General features: G+C 36.6%; 1 protein-coding gene across 4 annotated transcripts in view; it reads right to left on the minus strand.

The window, feature by feature from the left end:
- The window catches only part of RNF111 (ring finger protein 111), a 68,697-nt gene that overhangs the window by 24,628 nt on the left and 24,383 nt on the right, over window positions 1-19,686 (minus strand). For all 4 annotated transcript variants that reach the window (XM_024761406.1, XM_024761397.1, XM_024761389.1 and 1 more), the window contains one exon: window positions 9,062-9,960. In XM_024761406.1, the coding sequence (XP_024617174.1) occupies window positions 9,062-9,941 (880 nt within the window). In that variant the 5' untranslated portion in view covers window positions 9,942-9,960. The remainder of the gene's footprint in view (window positions 1-9,061; window positions 9,961-19,686) is intronic.

Below are 19,686 nucleotides of genomic sequence, written 5' to 3' on the forward strand. Positions count from 1 at the left end.
CTGTTGTAAACATGCTCCCTTTCTTCATTACATTTTCTACTAGCACGGTGGCATTCCATTGATACCATATATTCATTTTTATCTAACTCTTACAGAACTCTTGCTTAGCACAATGACAACAAATGGCTCAACTTTCTTCTCACTGTGGAATTTACGCAGTCTACATCTACATTCCTTCACCCGAGGCACCATTCCTAGACAACCTGGAATTTCATCTCTAATATACCTCAACATCATCAAATATCTGCACTACTTCAAAAGCTGGCCACTATCTGGAGGAGGTTACAAGCCCATGACAAAGATCTATAAAATGCTCTCTGATACTCCAAAGAGGATAACAAGGAAGGCACTGGTAAATCACAGAGGCAATAAAAGGTGATCTGATTGGAGAAATAGTTATTTTAAAAATATTCTAGGGCTTCCCTGGTGGCGCAGTGGTTGAGGGTCCGCCTGCCGGTGCAGGAGACACGGGTTCGTGCCCCGATCCGGGAGGATCCCACGTGCCGCGGAGCGGCTGGGCCCGTAAACCATGGCCGCTGAGCCTGCGCGTCCGGAGCCTGTGCTCCGCAACGGGAGAGGTCACAACAGTGAGAGGACCGCGTACCGCAAAAAAAAAAAAATTCCATAATATTTCTATTTTGGAATACTTACAAATTGTTCTATCCATTAAATAGAAAAAAATTAAGATTTAAAAATTATGTGCAAAGTGTTTTAAGTAGTTTCTAAGTTCTAAAGATTACACACATACACATGTTCAGGTCAAATGTATTTTTAACAGCATAAATATAGGCAGAGAAAAACAAAATAGCAGCACTCAGTGGCTATTTAAAATAATATTATCGATTCAATTTCCAAATTACTTTTCTAATTCTTCGTAATCACATACATGATGCAGCTTAAGGTAAGCGTACACAGGCAATCATATATTTAAAACTAAAAGCATTATATATAAAAATAAAAGACCATGGATTTTTTTTTTTAAAAAAAAAAACCTCTCTTATTTTAACCCACCAACTGGACATTACCACTTTACATGGAGAAAAGCTACATCTATATATCGGCTCTATTAGTGATTTTTCTCCATATATGTATACATGAAATTTCTTTACAAGCCTGTAAAAAAAAAAATCACCTAACATTATTAAACACCTTTTACACAGTTATGCAAAGTCAAATATAAATGTAACATTTTGAAGTTCCAATGATAAATGATACAAATCTAGCTTTGCTAATGCATTAAAATTCAATTTATATAATTTTTTATGAACTCAGAGATTGTATAACTAAAAGTTATATAAATAACTCATTTAGGCACTGTTACTCTATTGCTTAAACATTTTTCTAAAAAGAATCTTTATAAGCATAACTTGAACATAATACATAAAAATCATGTAACTAAATAATAATCACAATTAGGCAAGATTTGGGCATCTTTAGAATGACTATTATTTAAAACACTATTTAAAGGAAATATTCCTAAAATTATGAAGTTAACCTTAATACAGCTTTTTAAAAATCAAGACAATAGGTCACTTCTTATTGGGCCAATTTCATTTTCATGTCATTTACATGTAGAAATATTAAAGGATGAGAGACTTGAGTGCAGCTAAGAGTGATGGGACTGCAGGTGATTTAGCTATTTCTTTTAAGATTACTTATTTTGCTTGTACTTTTTAACACATTTTTGACTGGAGATGTAGTTTCAGCAAAAATCCCCCTGTCAATAATGTATTAATACATCATGAGAAAAATAAAATGTAATAACCTGGGTACTGTAACAATGGTAACAAAAACAATGGTTTCTCTGACAGAGGTCTTCAAGAACCCCCCAAAATCATTGATTATTCTGGTCCCCCTGTGCCTTAAGTCTGGTATGATGCCAATAACAAGAATAGCTTCCAATATGTGAGCACATACTTTGTCCCATGTATAATATTCTGCATGTCTAGCTCCATGAAGAAACTGAAACTTAGAAAGTTTAAACGACTTGTCAAGCAAACATGAGCAACACTTGGAATTAACACCTAATTTCAATTCTAAACTCAGGCTCTTTACATGAAGTATATCACCATGCCGTAACTACTCAACAAGTTGGTGCTAATTACTATCAAAAGAATCTTCCTGTTACGCTACTGCTCCTGTCTTTTGCAGTCACAAAAGTGACTGAAGTTTTAACAGCTTTGACTCTTCTTTGGGACTCTTCTGTTGGGTATCTATCCAACAGAAACGAAAACATATACATACACAAAGAATATGTACCCAAAGGTTCATGGCAGCATTATTCACAATGGTCAAATACTAAAAACAATTAAATGTCCATCACCTGACTAATGGTAAACAAATCCATACAATGGAATACTATAAAGGAACTAAATAATAAAATAAGTAGAACAGAATAGAATTAAATTAAAATGAAATGAAACTAAGTACTGATATCTGCTACGCCATGGATGAACCTCAAAAACACTATGCTAAGTGAAAGAAGCCAGACACAAAAGACCACCTATTATATGATTTCATTTATATGAAATGTCCAGAAAAAGCGAGTCTATACAGACAGCAACAGATTAGAGGCTGTATGCGGAAGTGAGGGCAGGACAGGGATTAACTATAAACAAACAGGGATCCAGGATCTTTGGGGATTAATGGAAATGTTCTGAAACTGTACTGCAGTAATGGCTGCACAGCTCTGAATTTACTAAAAATCACTGAATTGTATACTTAAAATGGATGAATTTTATGGTAGGTAAATTATACCTCAATGAAGCTGTTAAAAAAAAAAACACCTGTAAAACATTCCCTGCAAGATACAAAACTAGGGGGCTTCCCTGGTGGCACAGTGGTTGAGAATCCGCCTGCCAATGCAGAGGACACGGGTTCAATCCCTGGTCCGGGAAGATCCCACATGCCATGGAGCAACTAAGCCCATGTGCCACAACTACTGAGTCTGTGCTCTAGAGGCCATGAGCCACAACTACTGAGCCCACGTGCCACAACTACTGAAGCCTGTGCGCCTAGAGCCCATGCTCCACAAGAGAAGCCACTGCAATGAGAAGCCCGCACACTGCAACGAAGAGTGGCCCCCGTTCGCTGCAACTAGAGAAAGCCCGTGCACAGCAATGAAGACCCAACACAGCCAAAAATAAATAAATAAAATAAATAAATTTATTTTTAAAAAAAGATACAAAACTAGATTTCAGTAAATGAAAAGACATTCCATACGCTGGAAGAGGAATACCCAAAATCCTAAAGATGTCAGATCACCCTAATTTAGCCTACAAATACAATCCCAATAAAAATATCATCATGTTTCTCCCCACTACCACCATCCTCAGATAAAAAGTTGATTATAAGTTCACTTGGAAGAATAAACAGGGAAGAATAACCAGGAAAACATGAAAGAGTCTATAATTAAAACAGTGTGCTTCTAGTGTGTGGACAGGCAGACCAACTAATGGAACAGTATGAAAGCTCCATAAATAGATCCAAATACTTATGGAAATTTAACATATGACAAGGGTGGCAACTCAAGTCAATAGAAAAGTTTTTAATGATTTGTTTGGGATAACTGGATAGCCACATGAGACAAAAAGGATCCATTCTTCACACTACATGAGGACAAACATCAAATAGATCTGTGCTTTATACATTTAAAAAAAAAAAGGTAAACAATACAAGGGCTAGGGGGGAAATGGGCTAGTTTCCTTTTAAACTTGGAGTGGGGAAAACTTTCCTAATTATGATTCAAAAACCCAGAAACAGTAAAGGTCAATAAGTGTGACTAATTCAAAGAAATTTTGGCAAGGTAAAGAAGTATTGCAGAGTCAAAAACATAATGACCAATTTGAGGAAAATGTGTTATATAGGATGTATACCTCTAATATATAAAAAAACTTCTAAAAATGAATGCAAGAATGAAGACCAACATTCCGACAGAAAAACAGGCAAGTGAAATGAACAGATTGATCACAAGAAATGCAAATGACCTTTAAATACATGAAAAGACACACAAACATTAGTCATAAAAAATACAAATTAAAAATGTACTGACATACTATTTCTTGCCTCTCAGATGGGCCAAAAATTAAAATCTGACAACTAATTCTGCTGGAAAGGCTTTGGGAAAATAGGCACTTTCACACACTGCTGATGGACCCAAAATGGTTACGATCCTCTCAGAGAAATCTGGCCATATTTTTAAAATAACATACTCTTTTATCTTTGACTCAACAATTCCCTCCTAGAATACTATCCCAAAGATACAATGGCAAAAACTATTAAATGACATATACAAAAAGCTATTCACTGCAATGCTATTCATAATAGTAAAAGTCTGCAAACTGTTCGTCGATGGGGACTAGTTGAACAAATTAGGGTATAACTATACAATGGAGTACTGTGGACCTGTGGAAAAAAATAAAAGAGGAATGAAAAAGAATGAATAGAGGAATGAAAGCCTATATATCCTTTATATCTCATCATATATCAACTTTTATTCCTCTATTATATCTCTATACTCTAACGACTGTATACATTAAGTGAAAGAAAGAGATATGTTTTGAGTAAGATAAGGGGGGGATGTATGTATGTGTGTGCATATGTATATATATATATATATATATATATATACACACACACACACATATATTTGATAATTTTTTTAATAAATATATTTTATTTATTTTATTTTTGTCTGTGTTGGGTCTTTGTTGCTACGCGCGGGCTTTCCCTAGTTGCGGCGAGCAGGGGCTACTCTTCATTGCGGTGCACAGGCTTCTCATTGCAGTGGCTTCACTTGTTGCGGAGCTCGGCTCTCGGTGCGCGGGTTTCAGTAGTTGTGGCACGCAGGCTCAGTAGTTGTGGCGCACGGGCTAAGTTGCTCCGCAGCATGTGGGATCTTCCTGGACCAGGGCTTGAACCCATGTCCCCTGCACTGGCAGGTGGATTCTTAACTACTGTGCCACCAGGGAAGCCCTAATATTTTTGAAGAGAAAAAAATGGAACAAACTAAAACAGAAACTAGTGAAAAATGATTATCTATTAGGGAGAAAAAGATAGGAAGAGAGGGCAGAGGTGGAAAACTAGACCTCAATGAATATATCTTGTTTAAAAGTTTTGACTTTGGAACCAGGTAAATATTTCACATAATTAAAAAGCAAAACTAAACAATTTTTACAAATCTCTTAAAAAACAAAACAAAATCCTTTGCAACAACCACAAAACAAATGATCCTAAATGCATATTAAATTGGTGGCATAACCACACAGAAAACCAGCCAAGGGCAAAAAAGGAACCACACAGAAAATTCTTTTATTATATTCAATAGAATTACTGTTAATAATAATTGTAGAGATTTTCATTTACATTCCTTTATGAGTGTTCACTTATGTCTATGTATTTATAGTTTGTATAGAATAAAAAAGTAATTAATAGTGTTAAGAATCCAGATTTTCAATGTGATAGTAAAGAGATCCAAAAATAAAACACAAGCTTACATAAAAACCCTAATCCTAAATTTTCAATGGAAATAGTCATATGAATTAATTATTTATCTTTCTAAAATCTTTACATTCCTAACTCTGTCCATTAAGAAAGACAAAAAGCAATGATAACCCAGTAGAACAATGAGCACTTTCGTTCCCAGTGGATAGCTTCTAACTATCACTTCTCAATAAAAGGAAATCAGGAGTGCTTGGAACGACTGGTTCCAGGTTTGGAACAGGAAATGTAAAGGATGAATCTGGACTATCTTGTTACATCAGAGAGTAAGGAAGTTATCAAAGACTAGTGGAGTGGCATCAAAAGGACACAAACCAGGGACTTCCCTTGTGACGCAGTGGTTAAGAACCTGCCTGCCAATGCAGGGGACACGGGTTCGAGCCCTGTTCTGGGAAGATCCCACATGCCGTGAAGCAACTAAGCCCGTGTGCCACAACTACTGAGCCTGCGTTCTAGAGCCTGCGAGCCACAGCTACTGAGCCCATGTGCTGCAACTACTGAAGCCCGCGCGCCTACAGTCCATGCTCCGTAACAAGAGAAGCCACCACAATGAGAAGTCCACGCACAGCAACGAAGAGTATCCCCTGCTCGCCGCAACTAGAGAAAGCCCGCGCGCAGCAATGAAGACCCAACACAGCCAAAAATAAATACAATTTTTAAAAAAAGGACACAAACCAACTTGAAGATGCTCCCACTGGCCAAAGATGAAAGTATCTGAACATCAAAAAGAATAAAAAGACTGCAACACATCAACTATGCTAAAATTCATGAGTTCAAAATGATAATTGAAAATGAAAAACCTCTCTGAACATTGCTAAAGTTTATTCTGAAAGTGGTAAATGAAGGTAAAGACTCAAGCATTCATCGTACATTTACTCTATCACCTTCATTTCAGAGTAAACAATTAGCTGATGCAGGGAGAATTCTTCCTTATGAAATAACCTCTGTTAATAAATGTAACAGAATGATAGAAAGTCAGCATTTTGCAACCCGTAATGAAATAATGGATCTAGGCAAGATCATCAAAGCTGCTGAAAGTATTACATGAAATGTTGATGGGGAACTTTATACTGGAAGGATCAGGATGACACCATCTGAAACCTCTAATCAATTTTAACATGCGATGCAACAGAAAGTACACAGCACCACCAAGGAAGAGTTGCTAAATCTAAGCAAGCTTTTAGATCCACCAGTTTGCAGGAAATATGTAGTATATAAAACAAATTAAATGGTATGATGTCAGAAATTGTTCTGAATTCTCCACTAAAAATAAAAAAGTGAGGGATGGGCTTCCCTGGTGGTGCAGTGGTTGAGGGTCCGCCTGACGATGCAGGGGACACGGGTTCGTACCCCACTCCGGGAAGATCCCATATGCCGTGGAGCGGCTGGGCCCGTGAACCATGGCCGCTGAGCCTGCACGTCCGGAGCCTGTGCTCCACAACGGGAGAGGCCACAGCAGTGAAAGGCCCGCATATGGCAAAAACGAAACAAAACAAAACAAAACAAAAACTGTCTAATGACTTAAAAAGTGGTTCTAGCAATCACCAAGTCACCAAAGTCTAAGGTGCCTGTGTGAATAAAACTGTTATCAGAAAATCTGGGTACCAATAAGCAATATTTCTAAATTGACATTTATTCAACATTTTATATATGCAAATAAATTAGTAACTTACTTTTAAGACATCTGACTTTTATTTTTGTGTGTGTGGTTTTTTAAAATATTTTTTAAGAGTTTTATTATTAAAAATTAGTTTATAGGGAGGGTGGGAGGGAGACACAAGAGGGAGGATATATGTATATGTATAGCTGATTCACTTTGTTATAAAGCAGAAACTAACACACCCTTGTAAAGCAACTATACTCCAATAAAGATGTTTAAAAAAAAAAAAACTAGTTTAAAACACTGATCTAGGAACCAGAAAACATCAGGAGTACTTGGCTTCAACTTTTGGATTTGTGTTTCCGGAGACAAACAAGGATAATGTCTGAAAATAATGTAATTCTTCCAAGAGAGACAGTTAAAAAACCCACGTGCTACAATTAGTACTAAACAAGATTTAAAAATGAGTTACAGAGTTCGCATTTATCTTGACTACTTGAGGATATATGAACTCCTTTCTTCCTAGATAAAAACAAAGATTCAGGCCTATATTTATTCTCATGCTTCCTACAAATACCAGGTCCTTAGAACTTCTGCTTTACATCACCAACCATCCTGCCTCACCAATTTCAAGCAGAAATTGGACTCTGCTGCTCCTACTCCCAAAACTAGAGTCTTCACATTCTAATTACCTGAGAAAAATGTGAGATGTGACATTAAGCAAGACAATGCCTATTCTCACCTCCCTCTTTCTCAAGAAACCTCAGGGAATGGTTGCTGTAACCTCCTTTCAGCTGCAGGTGATCTCAATTAACTTTTTAAAACAAATATTTGGGTAGGTTATAAAAAATGAACTAACCATAGCTAAGATGAAAATTAAGAACAAAGTTGCTGATTTCAGGGTTCTGGCAAGAATAGAAAAATAAACGTGGAAGAGGAAAGGGTGTCTTGGAAAAGGAAGGGACCCACATAGAAGGAGAGAAGAGGGAGAAATGGCATATCTGCACAGGAGACTAGTAAGTAGGCTTTGTCCTCAACAGGCAGGACATCAGGCAAAGACTAGGAAAGCGCTGTGTCAGTAATTGGAAACCATTATCTTAGCCGTTTAAAAAGCTCTCCCAGCCCCACTTTCCTTACACTTTCACAAGAAATTAATCTTTTACCTCAGTTCAGACTTCACTCAATGCTCACTTCATCAAATTACCTTAAATTACAACAAACTGTAAAAATGGTTTATATGGAACATACACTTCAGAGACTGTACATGAACTTATTCTAGTTAAATATAACATTAACTGTGGTGAGGGGCGCACTCAAGCTAATCACCTATCGATTCATTTTTAACTGATTAATCATAGGCTCTACTGAGCACCGTCAGGACTAAAAGTTTGTGTTCCAGTATTAGAATAAAAGCTACCTCTCAAATGCTTGAAATTATTTTTCCGTTATAAAGAACATGACAAAGGAAGAGTAAACAGTAAGAATAGAGTACTTAAAGGAAAAATAAGCGTTCTTTTTTAGTGACTAGAATTGTTCTTACTGTAGTTGAATGTGAAAGAAATCCATCACATAGCTATCTGAAAAGGCACTCATAAAAGTTAAACGTACTAAAGAAGTACTATGGGAAAAAAAACTGTACCATAAATCAACAACTCACAAAATATAATCTGATTATGTATAAAATAAAAACTTTTTCCAAAAAAAACCCCAATAAAACCTCGTGCTTTATTTTTGCCAGAAAAATAGAAAATTTTAGAAATTTTTAAAATTTGTATCTTAGAATTGGGGTCATGGTTTAATACTACAGTTGGTAATTTATCTATATGGCTTAAAAATTAAAGTTAATAGAGCCTCATATTCCTTCTAAATACAATGAAATCACTAAAACGTAGAAGAAAATAAGCACAAACACAATGCAATAGCTTCCGTGCTATTCCGAAACTTAAGAAACAAAATTTTTACCTGAGGGAACAGTTGGATTGTTTTGGTGGTTTTCACTGGTAGAAACAAACAAATCTTCTTCTCCTTCAGTTGATGAGCTGGAAGAGGATTCACTGCTGAGGTCATTCTCACTAGAACTACTAGAACTGGGGAGCAATGCATATTTTCTTCGGGCTAACACTTCTCGTTTTTTCCTCTGCATTAATATCCTCTCTTTTTGTTTCTGTGTCCTCTGGGAGGAATTATTTTTCACAAATCTCTTTCTGCATGGAAGTCTCCTTAATGAACTGCTATGAAAACAGGGTCTTTTCATTAACAATCCTGAAACAGATTCTGTCTCAGTCCGAGGCCACTTATGGGACCGTGCACTATGAGTTCTACTTTTAGCACTCAAAATTGCCTGGGAATGTCTTACAGAGACTTCTTTATCCTCATCTGAAGTCACAGTATCAGAGTCTCCAAAATGTAGACTAGATGAAGGAGAAGAAAGACAATCACTAAAAGAAGAATCGTTATCTTCATCACTTGGTGTTTCTAGGTGTTGTCTCAATCCTAATATTCCCTGGTTCTCTTTAGCACAATTTTGCATGTATGAAGGGCCAGCCTGCTGGCTTTTGCGTTTTTTCCTCACAACAACACTTTTTTCTTGCTCTTGTTGGTTACCATTCATGTCCTTCTCTTGTTTTTGAGAATCATCACACAAATGTGAGAATTCATTCCCCACTTTACTATTAATCATCTCAACTCCTGCAGGAAAACTTCTGGCTGCCCCAATGGGCTCTGGATGCAAGAGGATCCCTTTCAGACTCTCCTGTGTCTTTGGTGCATCAGAAGGAATCTCACTCTTCATATCCACTTTTAAGGTATAGAGCTTGTTATATTCAGGAGTCCATTGAGACATGGGAAACTTTAAGGAAGGCCTAGAAGACACAATAAGATATTAAAAAGATGGTTAATGTGTTTTATTATACTGTTTAAGCAGTTCTCAGATTCCACTGAAAATATCCCTGTAATAGGGCAGAACTACCTTTTCCTCATCAGAATATAAAATGGCTGTAACGAGTCAATTTTCTCTGATACCTCTTACCCATAAAACCCAATTTTTAGAAATAAAGATTACAGAACATAAGCCTACTTCAAAACTTCTATTAACCAAAAAACTGATCTTACTGTGTATCTTCCTAACTTCAGCAGCATAACATATTTGGTCAAAATCAAACAATTTCTCCAAAACCTATTATAGTAAAAATAGATAAAAAGATTAGAATTCAAAAGACTTTGATTAGTCAACACTGGTTTTCTCCTGGTATCACATTTTAAAGTGATAATTACATCAAATACTTTCTGTACATCTATATGGTTATTATGTTAGATATATTACTATAAACAACGAACTAATATAAATATAGCTTCTCTTTCATGGTTCTTTCCTTCATAGCACTCTAGTCTCTAACGAGAACCTGAACTCACCAATAGACAGTAGGCACAACTACTGCATTTCATAAAGTTTTAGATACATACAGAATGACCAGAGCCAAAACTGAACTGCTGAAGATCATTCAGTTAAAGCAACACAGCAGAGCATAAAATCAGACTTTCTACAGCTAATCTAAGAACCTAAATCATTAAATCTCTGAAATTATGAGCAGCTGAACAAGGGGACTTGAAATTATAGCATCTACATCAACTCAATGTACATATAAGAATGGTGATAATTTAAGGTAGTAAATATAATGACTCAAAATGGAATATACTTATTTAAAAGGTAGTTAATATGACAAATGAAAACCTTTACTAGTGCTAAAAATGATTTAAACAATGTTAACAATTTTAACTTAAGTTTTTATTGAAGTATATAACAAAGACACATGTACTCTAAGTCTATAGCTCGGTGAATTCTCACACATCTATGTAACTAGCTCCAAGATCAAGAAACATAAGATAACCAGCACTCCAGAAATCCCCTTCCAGTCACTCCACCCACCAAGAGCTGTAACCATTAACTTAACTTCTAACACCATAGTTTTGTACTTAACGTGCACTTTGTAAACCACTTCCGAAAAAGAGAGGAAAAAAAGATATTTAGTAGCAAGTTTTTTCTTCTCCACAAATGAAACTTACAGGAATAAACAACTTCACAGGTATATATTTTAGTATATAACTATTATCAAATAGATGAACAGATGACAGTAATTAAAAAATGAAACAGCCTATTTCTATACGAAGCTATCAAAACCTCTATCTTCTTCAAGGGCAGGTGGTGGTGTATCCAAGATCAGTCATCAAGCCCTGTCTGGATCCACAGTAAAGGAGGAACAAAAAGATGGATGAACACATGGGTACAGCAATGAGAAACTGTAAGAGGTGGCCAGTCACACAAGGATCACCATAATTAAATGCAAGAAAAAACAGGCCACAACGATAAGGCACAGGTATATGTGATTCAAGATTTAAGCTGGTCCCACTAGGATAGCTATAATAAAAAATACAGATAACAGCAAGTGCTGGCAAGGAAGTAAAGAAAATGGAACCCTCATACATTGCTGGTGGGAATGTAAAATGGTGTATACACTTTGGGAAAGTAGTTTGGCAGTTCCTCAAAAGATTAAACACAGAGTTATCATATGATCCAGCACTTCCACTCCAAGGTATACACCCAAGAGAAATAAAAACATACATCCATACAAAAATTTATACACAAATATTCATAACACCATTAGAGCCACTAGTAAGAGCCAAAAAGTGTAAACAACATAAATGTCCATCAACTGATGAAAAAATAAATCCACAAAATGGATTAATACTCAGTAATCAAAAGAAATGAAGTACTGATTCATGTTACAACATGATACGAACCTCAAAAACACTATGCTAAGTTAAAAAAAGGTCAAAAAACTCACATATTTTAAGATTCCTTTGATGGTTGTTCAACTCAGTGAATATTATGAAAACCACTGAGTTCAATACACTTAAAGAGAGACTTGTATGGTATGTGAATTATATCTCGATAAAGCTGTTGCCAAAAAGTCAAGACGTAAAGTATCATAATTATCTGGGCATCAGATAATTATGAACCCCTCTTTTGATTCACATCAAAAAAATCATGTCATTTGAAAAAATCTGGGGTTCTTCTAGAAGTCATGTCTCCCAGGAGCTGTGCTGAGTTGGTTCTCTGAGGAAACAGTCTTCATATGCTGAAGAAAAAAAGTGTCTTAGACTCCTCATCCTTAATTACTAAGTCACCCTCTGGGCCTTGGTAATGGAGATCCTGAGAGGCAATAAAAACTTGCCAAAAGAACAAATAAATTATGAGACCAGGAATATATAAGTGAATTTACAAAGAAGTGATTCATAGCATAATTTACTAAACTCAATTTCTTTTCCATCAGTTTATGCCCCAAAGCCAAAATAATGAACTCTTTATGGTTAACTCTGCTCTGGTTTTTGGTAAATTCTGTCTGCCCCATTCAAGGCAGGGAGGGAATAAGGGAGAATGGTGGTGTATAATGTGGTGTGTGGTATGTGCATTTGTATACCAGTAACTGTTCTCTGCGTTGTCATGCAGTCCTTAGATGCAATATTAACATCCTTATAACCTGAGATGTTCCCACCAGGGGAGTACAAATGTATGCTCTATTTTGAACTAAGAAAAAGAAGAGAAGCAAGGTCATGTAAAGAAATAAATACCAATACTATATTCTTTTAACTAAAAAAGCAACAAGATTAACACAAAGGATCAATAAAAAATGTTCTGAACTATTTGCTATTTGATAAATTCAAATCAGTCTTTTATTTCTTTTTTAAAAATTTTTTATTTTATTTATTTATTTTTGCAGTACGCGGGCCTCTCACTGCTGTGGCCTCTCCCGTTGCGGAGCACAGGCTCCAGACGCGCAGGCCTAGCGGCCGTGGCTCACAGGCCCAAGCCGCTCTGCTGCATGTGGGATCCTCCCGGACCCGGGCACGAACCCGCGTCCCCTGCATTGGCAGGAAGACTCAACCACTGCGCCACCAGGGAAGCCCTAGTCTTTTATTTCTGTAAAAATTACTGGCTGACCTAATTTACAAAGGAGGCAAGTTTGCACTAGATGTATCTATCTCCTTGGCCACATTATGAATGGTTTGATATTATACAGTGTTTCAATACTGAAACCATAACACTAGTCCCTCTTCGTACTGGTTTGATCCAATCATTTTATTGCTATAACAGCAGCATACCATTTACTCCTGACAGACGATAGTTTAGGATACACAACTAGTAAATCTTGCATGAAAAAAAGCACAACAGCAGGCTTCGCTGGTGGCGCAGTGGTTGAGAGTCCGCCTGCCGATGCAGGGGACATGGGTTTGTGCCCCGGTCCGGGAAGATCCCATATGCCGTGGAGCGGCTGGGCCCGTGAGCCATGGCCGCTGAGCCTGCGCGACCGGAGCCTGTGCTCCGCAATGGGAGAGGCCACAACAGTGAGAGACCCGCATACCGCAAAAAAAAAAAAAAAAGCACGACAGCTAAAAAGGCTAACTTTCAGAACTAAAAATTAGGGTTAGGATTTGGCAATTTACATTATAAATTAAGCTTATATGAGGGTATAAGCTTAATAAGGGGGGTAAAAACCCATTAAGATTACCAATACAACTTTCAGGAACTGTACTTCTAAACTGTAATACAGTTTAGAAACAGTCACTATTATTAGTATGAACCTTCACTACCAAAGGTAAATATACTTTTTTATGATTAACACAATAGTTTAAATTTTGAATTTTTTAAATAATTAATTTTACAGAACTCTAAAGGAACAAGATTTTAAAAGAAATGTATAAGATAATTTTGAATCTTCTACAAAAGTTTTAGAGGTTTTCAGAAAATGAACAGAAATATGTTTGCTGTTTATCTTCTTTCATATAATTACATGGAAAAAATTAATACTTGTGCCACAGGCATGTTTTAAACCTTTTCTCTTTCACTGATATTTATTTTACTTTGTGCCAGTTTAAGAATATTTAATCAATTGCCTGACAGAATACTTTCCTATTATTTAAATACTTTATAAAAACCACTACTTATAGCTAGATAATATAGACAGTATACTTTACATATTCCAAATAATGAAAATTCCATTAGTAAGAAAGAACAGTACCAACAGAGTGAAAAGGCAATCTACAGAATAGGAGAAAATGTTTGTAAATCATACATCAGATAAGGGATTGGTATGAAGAATATATAAAGAACTCCTGGAACTCAACAACAACAAAAAACAAACGACCCAATTAAAAATTAACTAAGGACTTGAATAGTCATTTTTCCAAAGAAGATATACAATAAGCACGTGAAATAAGCACACGTGCCGATAAGCACATGAAAATATGCTCAATGACTTCACTAACCATTACGGAAGTGTAAGTCAAAAATATGAGATACACTTCACACCCATTAGGAAGGCTATTATCAAAAAAACCCAAAATAGCAAGTGTCAGTAAGGATGCACAAAAACTGGAACCCTTACGATGGTGGGAACATAAAATGGTGCAGTACCTCTGGAAAAGGGTATGGCAATTCCTAAAACAATTAACACAGAATTAGTGTAGGATCTAGCAGTTCCATTTCTGGTATATACCTAAAAGAAAGCAGGGACTTGAACAGATATTTCCGCACACACGTTCATAGCAGCATTATTCACAACAGCCAAAAGGTGGAAGCATCCTACGTGTCCAATGACAGATGAATGGATAAACAAAACGTGGTACACATACAACGGAATATTCAGCTTTAGAAATTTAGGAAGGAATCCACAGAAGAACCCGCACACATATGTTTACAGCAGCTTTATTCATAATTGGCAAAACTTGGAACCAAGATATCCTTCAGGAGGTTAATGGATAAACTGTGGTTTACCCAGACAACTGAATATTATTCAGTGCTAAAAAGAAAGAAGTTATCAAGTGATGAAAAGACATGGAAGTACCTTAAATGCATTATTATTAAGTGAAAGAAGCCAACCTGAAAAGGCTACATTGTGTATGATTTCAACTATTTAACATTCTGGAAAAGGTAAAACTATGGAGAAAATCAGTGGTTGCAGATCAGTGGTTGTAGGGCAGGGGCTGGGGGAGGGGGAACAATGAATAGGTAGACCACAGAGGATTTTTAGGGCAGTGAAAATACTCCGATATTATGATGATGACTGTATGCCATTATACATTTGTCTAAACCCACAGAAGGTACACCACCAAGAGTGAACCCTAAGGTAAACCATGAACCTTTGAGTGATTACGATGGGTCAATTTAGGTTCGTCCTTGGTTAAAAAAAAAGAAAAGTATCTTTTGATGACATATTGATAATGGGGAAGGCTATGCATACGTGGGGGCAGAAAGTATAAGAGGAATCTCTAAACCTCCCTTTCAATTTTGTTGTAAACCTAAAACTGCTCTAAAAACAAAAAGTTTTAAAAAAAAGGAAATTCTGACACATGCTACAACATGAACGGACCTTGAGGACATTAAGTGAAATAAGCCAGTCACAAAAGGTCAAATAGTATGAGTCCACTTATATAAGGTACATAGAGTAGTCAAATTCATAAAGACAGAAAGTAGAATGGTGGTTGCCAGGGACTAGGGGGAGGGGGAAGGGGAGTTAGTGTTACATGGGTACAGAGTTTCGGTTGGAGAGTACAAAAAAGTTCTGGACATGAATGGTGATGATGGTTGTACAGCAATGTGAATGCATTTAATGCCAAACCATATACTTAAAAATGGTTAAAATAGTAAATTTTATATTATGTGTAATTTACCACCACACACACACAAAACAATCCCTACACATTTAATCCTGTTGTGGTATCTGTTTCTCAAAGGACCTGGACTAACACACACTTCATTTAAAGAACCAATCTCTGGCTTCCCTGGTGGCGCAGTGGTTGAGAGTCCGCCTGCCGATGCAGGGGACACAGGTTCATGCCCCGGTCCGGGAGGATCCCACATGCCGCAGAGCGGCTGGGCCCGTGAGCCATGGCCGCTGGGCCTGTGCGTCCGGAGCCTGTGCTCCGCAACGGGAGAGGCCACAGCAGTGAGAGGCCCACGTACCGAAAAAAAAAAAAAAAAAAAAAAATCCAAAAGAACCAATCTCTTTTCCCCACCACTCTATATCACATCCTGATTTCTGTAAAGTAATTGACTTGCCAATTAAATGAAATTATCTCATTATTTACTGTACATTGTACAAGTTCCCTGACTAGAGTGGAAGTTCAAAGAAAGCAGAAACCTTGTCTGTCCTATTCACTGCCTGACTTGTACTAATTAAAACAGGTGACTGGGAAGCAGCTGCATAACACAGGGAGATCAGCTCAGTGCTTTGTGACCACCTAGAGGGGTGGGATAGGGAGGGAGGGAGGGAGATGCAAGAGGGAAGAGATATGGGAACATATGTATACGTACAGCTGATTCACTTTGTTATAAAGCAGAAACTAACACAACATTGTAAAGCAATTATACGCCAATAAAGATGTTAAAAAAAACCAAACAGGTGACTGGCACATAGTAGGCACTCAGTGAATATTTTTAAATTGGATTAATCAGTAAAAGAATGCATGGATAAAAGTAAAAAATGACTGCTGTATTTTTTGCTTGGGTAACTAAGAATATGATGATACCAATCACTTAGATAGGAAAGAGGAGAATATGAAGAATGAGAATAATAGTAATAACAAAATTATGTAATAATTATGTCTAAGACTTCTTGAACATTTACCATGGCCCAATTTTCAGGTACAGAAGCTCTAGAACGACAGAAGACATTTATCTTATATTTGGGAGTCCAATAAGCCCTTAAAGTAGAGAAACTGATCTCAAAAGGGAAGAGTAGGGAAATAAGAGATTTTTCTACTCTATAAAATTGGCAAACCTGATCTACATTGCTGCTTCTCAATGTATAGTAAGTATTAAATAGTGTTAAACAGTATTAAATACTGGTTGCATCTTCCAGAAAGTCTGCAGAGACCACTTTTAATGTCTCTGAGGGCATCAAGGTCCAAGGTTAAAAAATAAATCTTCAGGGACTTCCCTGGCAGCCCAGTGGTTAAGACCCCGCACTCCCAACGCAGGGGGCCCAGGTTCAATCCCTGGTGAGGGAACTAGATCCCGCATGCTGCAACTAAAAGATCTCACATGCTGCAACTAAAGACCCTGCATGCTGCAACTAAGGAGCCCACATGCTGCAACTAAGGCCCAGAACAGCCAAATAAATAAATAAATAATAAATTTTAAATAAATAAATAAATAAATCTTCAAACCAGAGAATTGGCTGGATTCAGTCATATACATGTTTTATTTGCCCTGCACAACTCAGGGGGAAAAAAAAGAAAAAAGAAAAACAACTGATAGTTAATGGTGAAACACTATAGGCATTCTCACTAAAATCAAGAAGAAAAAATGGTTTTCATCATTATATAACACTGTGCTGGAAAGACTAGTCAAGTCAGTCAAACAAGAGAATGGACATAAATTTTAAAAAGGAAGTGATTTTTTTATCATTATTTGCAAATGACATTAACAGATGAGAACAGGAAAACCACTGGAAAGAGTAAGACAGGACAGGTACATGTATGTTTACAAAATAATACTCCAAAATCAATGACTTTCCTTTAAATAAACAGTAGCTAGTTAGAAAATATTACAGAATAACAAAAATAAACCACTCACTATAGAGGTGAAAAGATTTGATACCTAGTATCAAATTTAACAAGAGACACACAGGACCTATAAGAAACAACTACTATCATGTCAATTATGCAAAAATTAATGGGAAATTTTCTTCAACTATAAAATAAGGGAAACTAGCATTCCAATTCTCTTCACCTTCAAAAATTCTGTTATCTATAGTCCTCTAGCATACTGTAGTTCATAGTTTTATGTTAAGCAGCTCAGAATTTCTCCTTACTTTTCCAAGTAAAATCTTGAAACCCTCTGAGTAGAGAAAGGGAAGGACAGGGAGTCTCACTGGAGGGCTCCGTGTTGATATAAAAGGGAGTATCCTATTATTTGCTAGAGTCACAGGTCAGTCTTAGGGTTGCATTTCAAAGTAAGTGAACTAAGAAGGATTTATATGGAGAGTGAAAGGATTGAGACCTAAATCCAGAGACGTTTACTCTACTCCTTAACCTAAACAGATATCCATAGAGACAATGACTTGAGAGGAAGTGGACATGGGATATCCAGCCTCCATTCCATGTTGCTCTGGACATTATTACTCATGGTATTAAAAGGAATGAAGGTACAGTACAATGGAGTTTAGAACTATCAGACTCTTGAAGTTGCCTTATGAGAGGTCTGCCCAGGATCACTATCTCTCCTGAAAGGGTAAAAAGGAACCAAGAAGCACAGAAAGCACCCAGTTCACATTTAGAGTTCCCATGGGTTGATTATTTCATTGAAGGCTTACTCTGTGAATGTAGAATTTTTGTGCCCCACCATCCCAGTACAAACTTGACCTCAAATGCCTTAGGGTAGAGAACTAGCTGATTAACCAAACCACCAAGAGGAAGACTTCAAAAAAAGAAATCTTCTATCTCCAAAATATTCTAGGAAGCTAGAAAATAAAGACAGTACAATAATAATCAAAAAAGCTATAGTGAATCTAAGGACTTTGGGAAAATATTACGGAAAAAAAAACACTCAAAGGATACTGAGTGAAAGGGAAGGTGATTATCCACATTTAAGTGGGATCACTGACAAAAAGGAGTATATAGTCAAGCAAAGGTAAGTGTTATTCATTTGTGTACTAAAAAAATCTGGGTTCAAGTCTCTACCCCTGACTATCTGTGTAACCTAGGGCATATTACTTAAACTAACACTGTTTCCCCTCTATAAAATTGGGACAATAACAGTATCTACCTCGTAAAAGTGCTTTAACAGTTAAATGAGAGTACCTATCAGAGTGCCTGGCACAATGGCTGTTACTAATTCCTTTTCTACAGTTACACATATAAGGCATACAATGTTTAAGGCCTTCCCTTATATACCTAGAAATAAATGAAGTCCTCAGAGTCAAAGAAGGGCATAAACTCGACTGTTCCTGCAGAACCTTAAAGTACAGAAATAAAGGCCTAAGATTCTTTCGCACAAAATGTATGAAAGCAAATAATTCTAGACTCTCCTTTACTATGGAGGATTAGTTTGGGGAGCTGGATGTTTCAGCTGCCCCATTTCTAATACTAGACATTATACTTTTGGAAAAAGAGAAATTAAATATCTGTCTAATAATAGGTTTCTATTACTCAATGAACTTAATGATTTTCTTGTTCGTCTTGTTTAAAGTACTCTAAAATCCCTAAGTATTAGTCATCAAAGAAAAACACAACTAGCATCTATTTAGGTCTCCTATGAGTACAAACTGGGTGGAGTTCAATATATTATAGAGAGTCTGCTGCTCTAGTCATGATTGTGTTATTATCATGGCCAGTAGCAAAATGAAGGGTGTATCTATCCTGGCAAGCCTGAAGAGTAACTGGCAGTCAGTTTCAACTAGTTAGTAAGGCAGTATTACAATTATAGGGTACAATGCACAAATATCTAACATTTCTGGCCTGGACTTTGGAATTTATATTACAACATGAAATATAAAGATATTGCTAATTATCTATTATATTAAATATAT

Source organism: Neophocaena asiaeorientalis, unplaced genomic scaffold, assembly GCF_003031525.2.
Source record: "Neophocaena asiaeorientalis asiaeorientalis breed wild unplaced genomic scaffold, Neophocaena_asiaeorientalis_V1.1 scaffold2, whole genome shotgun sequence".
Taxonomy (NCBI): Eukaryota; Metazoa; Chordata; class Mammalia; order Artiodactyla; family Phocoenidae; genus Neophocaena; species Neophocaena asiaeorientalis.